Source organism: Chanos chanos, chromosome 13, assembly GCF_902362185.1.
Source record: "Chanos chanos chromosome 13, fChaCha1.1, whole genome shotgun sequence".
NCBI lineage: Eukaryota > Metazoa > Chordata > Actinopteri > Gonorynchiformes > Chanidae > Chanos > Chanos chanos.
In genome coordinates, this window is record NC_044507.1 from 23318767 (window position 1) to 23323766 (window position 5000).

General features: G+C 41.7%; 1 protein-coding gene across 1 annotated transcript in view; it reads left to right on the forward strand.

The window, feature by feature from the left end:
• Positions 1 to 33: 33 nt before the first annotated feature.
• The window catches only part of LOC115826100 (tripartite motif-containing protein 16-like protein), a 14295-nt gene continuing 9328 nt past the window's right edge, over positions 34 to 5000 (forward strand). Inside the window, exon 1 of the mRNA XM_030789778.1 lies at positions 34 to 138. Within this exon, the coding sequence (XP_030645638.1) occupies positions 34 to 138 (105 nt within the window). The remainder of the gene's footprint in view (positions 139 to 5000) is intronic.

Genomic DNA, 5000 nt, shown 5'->3' on the forward strand with positions numbered 1-5000 from the left:
CTACCAGTTTAAATAAGCACCTGCAAAAGTATCATGTGGAAGAACATGCTAGCCAACAACCAGAAAGACAACTCCAGGCAGCAGACGCTCACTGAGTCATTCCAGAGGCACGGTAAACCTCCAGCAGACAACGCGAAGGCTAAAGGGATTACAGACAAGTTGCTCAATTTCATCATACTCGATGATCAACCACTATCTGTCACGGAAAATGGCAGATTTCGGTATCGATATCAGATAGCCCAATTCAGGTATCGTTATTGGGTCGGATCTGAAAAAAAGCGGATTGGTGCATCTCTAGTGCTGAGATACGAGAACAAACTGGACTGTGGTAGACCAGACGTGTTCATCAGCAAGATCCCAACAACACACTACATGATTCTATCATTCACCACCGCACACATATCCAGAATCTACATATCATCACTGCACACATATCCAGAATCTACATATCATCACTGCACACATATCCAGAATCTACATATCACCACTGCACACATATCCAGAATCTACATATCGTCACTGCACACATATCCAGAATCTACATATTATTACTGCACACATATCCAGAATCTACATATCACCACCGCACACATATCCAGAATCTACATATCACCACCGCACACATATCCAGAATCTACATATAACCGCACACGTATCCAGAATCTACATATCATCACTGCACACATATCCAGAATCTACATATCACTGCACGCATATCCAGAATCTACATATCATCACTGCACACATATCCAGAATCTACATATCACTGCACACATATCCAGAATCTACATATCATCACTGCACACATATCCAGAATCTACAGATCACTGCACACATTTCCAGAATCTACATATCACCACCGCACACATATCCAGAATCTACAGATCATCACGGCACACATATCCAGAATCTACATATCACCACCGCACACATATCCAGAATCTACATATAACCACACACGTATCCAGAATCTACATATCATCACTGCACACATATCCAGAATCTACATATCACTGCACGCATATCCAGAATCTACATATCATCACTGCACACATATCCAGAATCTACATATCACTGCACACATATCCAGAATCTACATATCATCACTGCACACATATCCAGAATCTACAGATCACTGCACACATTTCCAGAATCTACATATCACCACCGCACACATATCCAGAATCTACAGATCATCACGGCACACATATCCAGAATCTACATATCACCACCGCACACATATCCAGAATCTACATATCACTGCACACATATCCAGAATCTACATATCATCACTGCACACATATCCAGAATCTACATATCACCACCGCACACATATCCAGAATCTACATATCACCACCGCACACATATCCAGAATCTACATATCATCACTGCACACATATCCAGAATCTACATATCATCACCGCACACATATCCAGAATCTACATATCACCACCGCACACATATCCAGAATCTACATATCATCACTGCACACATATCCAGAATCTACATAGCTTCCCCAGGTTTTCTCCATACTTAAACCTCTTGTTTGTTGTCTCTCTCTCTCTCTCTCTCTCTCTCTCTCTCTCTCTCTCTCTCTCTCTCTCCACTTTCTGGACATGCCAGAATGATAGAATGCACAGTGACAGAATGTTCTAGAACCACCCTGCTCGTATAAACATTCCCAGCCCCCGCCCTGTGGCTATCTCTGTCATCTGTCAGTCATTCTGTCAGTTTGTTGCTGTGTTTGTCTTGGCGCTGTAAGGCTGTTAGTTTGATGGTCCACTCTAATCCCGTGATTTTAAGAGGCCCAGCCGTGAGCTTACAGCTTTCGGTGCCTCTCTTTCGGGCGTCAGACATATCACAGGCCTTCTGGGAAAGACTATAGAGTCTCAGTAGTGTCATTAGTCTTCTCTTTATCTCGCTCTCTTTCTTCATCTTGCATTCCAGTGGCAATAAATTCACTAGATCTGTGGTCTCTTGCTTTTTCTCTTCTGCTCTCACATTCATGTGTCATTCATCAGTGGAAGGCACTCATCTCTGTAAAGCTGCTTTGAGACCATTTTTAATTGTAAAAAGCGCTATACAAATAAACTTGAACTTGTAGGACACAGCTGCATGTCAAAGCGGACTTGGGGGGGGGGGGGGGGGGGGGGGGGGGGGGGGGGGGCTGAGGCAATAAGAGGCTCTGTCTCTCACTTATGTACTGCTGCATTTACACCAGCCCTGACTGCTAATCTCCAGTCACTATGCCCATCAAAAGACAATAAAGAAGATGGAAAAAAACAGAAAAAATAAGGGGCTTTTTTTGCACTGAGGAATTCTGGGTGTTTACCTTTCCTGGACTGTCCACATTAAGCAACTTCTGACTTTCCCTGCAAACGACCTTTCAGCACTGGCTCTGACTGATGTCTGTGTGTTCCGAAGAAACAGGAGGAAGATGAAACTGAGAAGTGCTGCAGTCCTCAGGAATGGCATCCACTGTCTCTGTCTCTCTCTCTCTCTCTCTTTTCCTCTCTCTCTCTCTCTCTCCCTCTCTCTCTCTGTCTCTCTCTCTCTCCCTCTCTCTCTTTCTCTCTCTCTCTCTCTCTCTCTCTCTCTGTCTTGTCTAATGGACTGATTCTGCCCTGGGGTTATAGTGATGTGTGCATAGTTACAGAGTCTTAACTTTTAAATGCATGTGTTTGATCTCTGAGTGGGAGTGACTCCCGTCTGGAAAAGGGCAGAATACAAAAGGAGGGGAAAAAAACACAAAAATTAGGATCCATGTTGAATTCTACTTTAGCTGATGAGCCTGTGTTAAAGGACCTTTAACTGAAAATTAGTTCTGTGGTAAGAAATGTGGAGACTGATCTGAAAAAAGTGAGAGAAGTAAAGAGATGAACGAGTTGTATGAAGAATGGAGCAGAGAGTGCTCTCTGAGAGCGTGAACAGTGAAGAGTTAGACACATGGATGGGAAGGAGATGAAGCTGTCAACACACGCCATGTCAAAACAAAAAAGGACAGGAGTTATTGGAGGGAAGTGAAAGAGTGCGGCTGTTTTTGACTTATATGAAGCTTCAGTCACACAGAAATATCTCTGTCACTAGGAAACCAACTGTGTTGTTGTGCCTCTGACACTGTGGTGGTGTTGTGAGGAGTTCACTGCTAGGGGTCAGGGAAGTGACACTGTAAATCTGCAGATCCAAGCAGATGGTAATGCCAACGCTCTTCTCTGTTTTTAAAGCTATGTGTTAAGTATGCAGAGGCTGGACTTAGGTAATGACGATGATGGTAATTTCATAATCATTTTCATGAAGCTTTTTACTTGGGCTCATCCTGAAATGAGAATATATATGTCTTACCGTCCAAAACAGCATTTATACATGTCTTACCCTCCAGGACAACATTTATACATGTCTTACCCTCCAGGACAATATTTGTACATGTCTTACCCTCCAAAACAACATTTATACATGTCTTACCCTCCAGGGCAATATTTTTACATGTCTTACCCTCCAAAACAACATTTATACATGTCTTACCCTCCAGGGCAATATTTTTACATGTCTTACCCTCCAGTACAACATTTATACATGTCTTACCCTCTAGTGGAGTAAGTATATGTGTGTTACCCTCCAGTGGAATAAATATACAGGTGTGATACCTTACAGTACAATAAGTATGCATGTCTTACTCTCCAGTGGAGTAAGTATATGTGTCTTGCCCTCAAGCACAGAAAGTATTCGTGTCTAACCATACAGTAGTCAAAGCATATGTGTCTTACTCTCCAACAGAGAAGGTACATGTCTAACCCTCCAGTAGTCAAAGCGTATGTATCTAAATCTCCAGCTATGGATTTCTTAGGATATAAGAGATTCAGTGTCAGTAAAGGCACAACAGAAAAAAAACCTTCACATGCAAGGACAAGGTCTCTGAGTTGTCACACTGTAATCTGTTCAAGTACAGATTTATCAGCCGACTAAACATAGCAACACACATCTTTTCAGTCTTTTGTGAGATGGTGCAAAAAGACGCTGTCTGCTGGCAAACCCCTCCATCTTCAGAGAGAAATGGCCCTTTGTACCCGGGGCATCACTAATGAACATAATTTGGTCAGTGATTGAAATGGCTCTTTGTACCCGGGGCATCACTAATGAACATAATTTGGTCAGTGATTGTAATGGCCCTTTGTACCCGGGGCATCACTAATGAATAGAATCTGGTCAGTGATTGTAATGGCCCTTTGTACCCGGGGCATCACTAATGAATAGAATCTGGTCAGTGATTGAAATGGCCTTTTGTACCCGGGGGCAGTTAGGTGGTTAGTAAAAATATGCCTCAATAAGTTTCATCACATACACCAACGATGAGGCTTAGAACTGAGTACACATGCACTATAATATAAATATGAGAGCGATGATTAATTCACCCTCTGTTTAGTTGCATTATGCTCTCCTGTGCTGCAGTATGTTTCCAAAATCTTTAAAAAATCAAACTGTTTCCAAAACTGAAACAAATCAAACTGTTTCCAAAACTGAAACTAATTAAACTGTTTCCAAAACTGAAACAAATCAAACTGTTTCCAAAACTGAAACTAATTAAACTGTTTCCAAAACTGAAACAAACCAAACTGTCATATTTTACATATTTGTATCCTCTATTAAAAGAAAATGGTGGCACTTGAGCTGAGGATTTAGGTGAACTGGTGAGGAAGATGAAGATTGTAATGTGTGTGAATTGGTGAGGAACATGAAGTAGAGTAATGAGTGTGGATTGGTGAGGAAGATGAAGAGAGTAATGTGTGTAAATTGGTGAGGAAGATGAAGATTGTAATGTGTGTGAATTGGTGAGGAAGATGAAGATTGTAATGTGTGTGAATTGGTGAGGAAGATGAAGAGAGTAATGTGTGTAAATTGGTGAGGAAGATGAAGATTGTAATGTGTGTGAATTGGTGAGGAAGATGAAGATTGTAATGTGTGTGAATTGGTGAGGAAGATGACGATTGTAATGTGTGTGAACT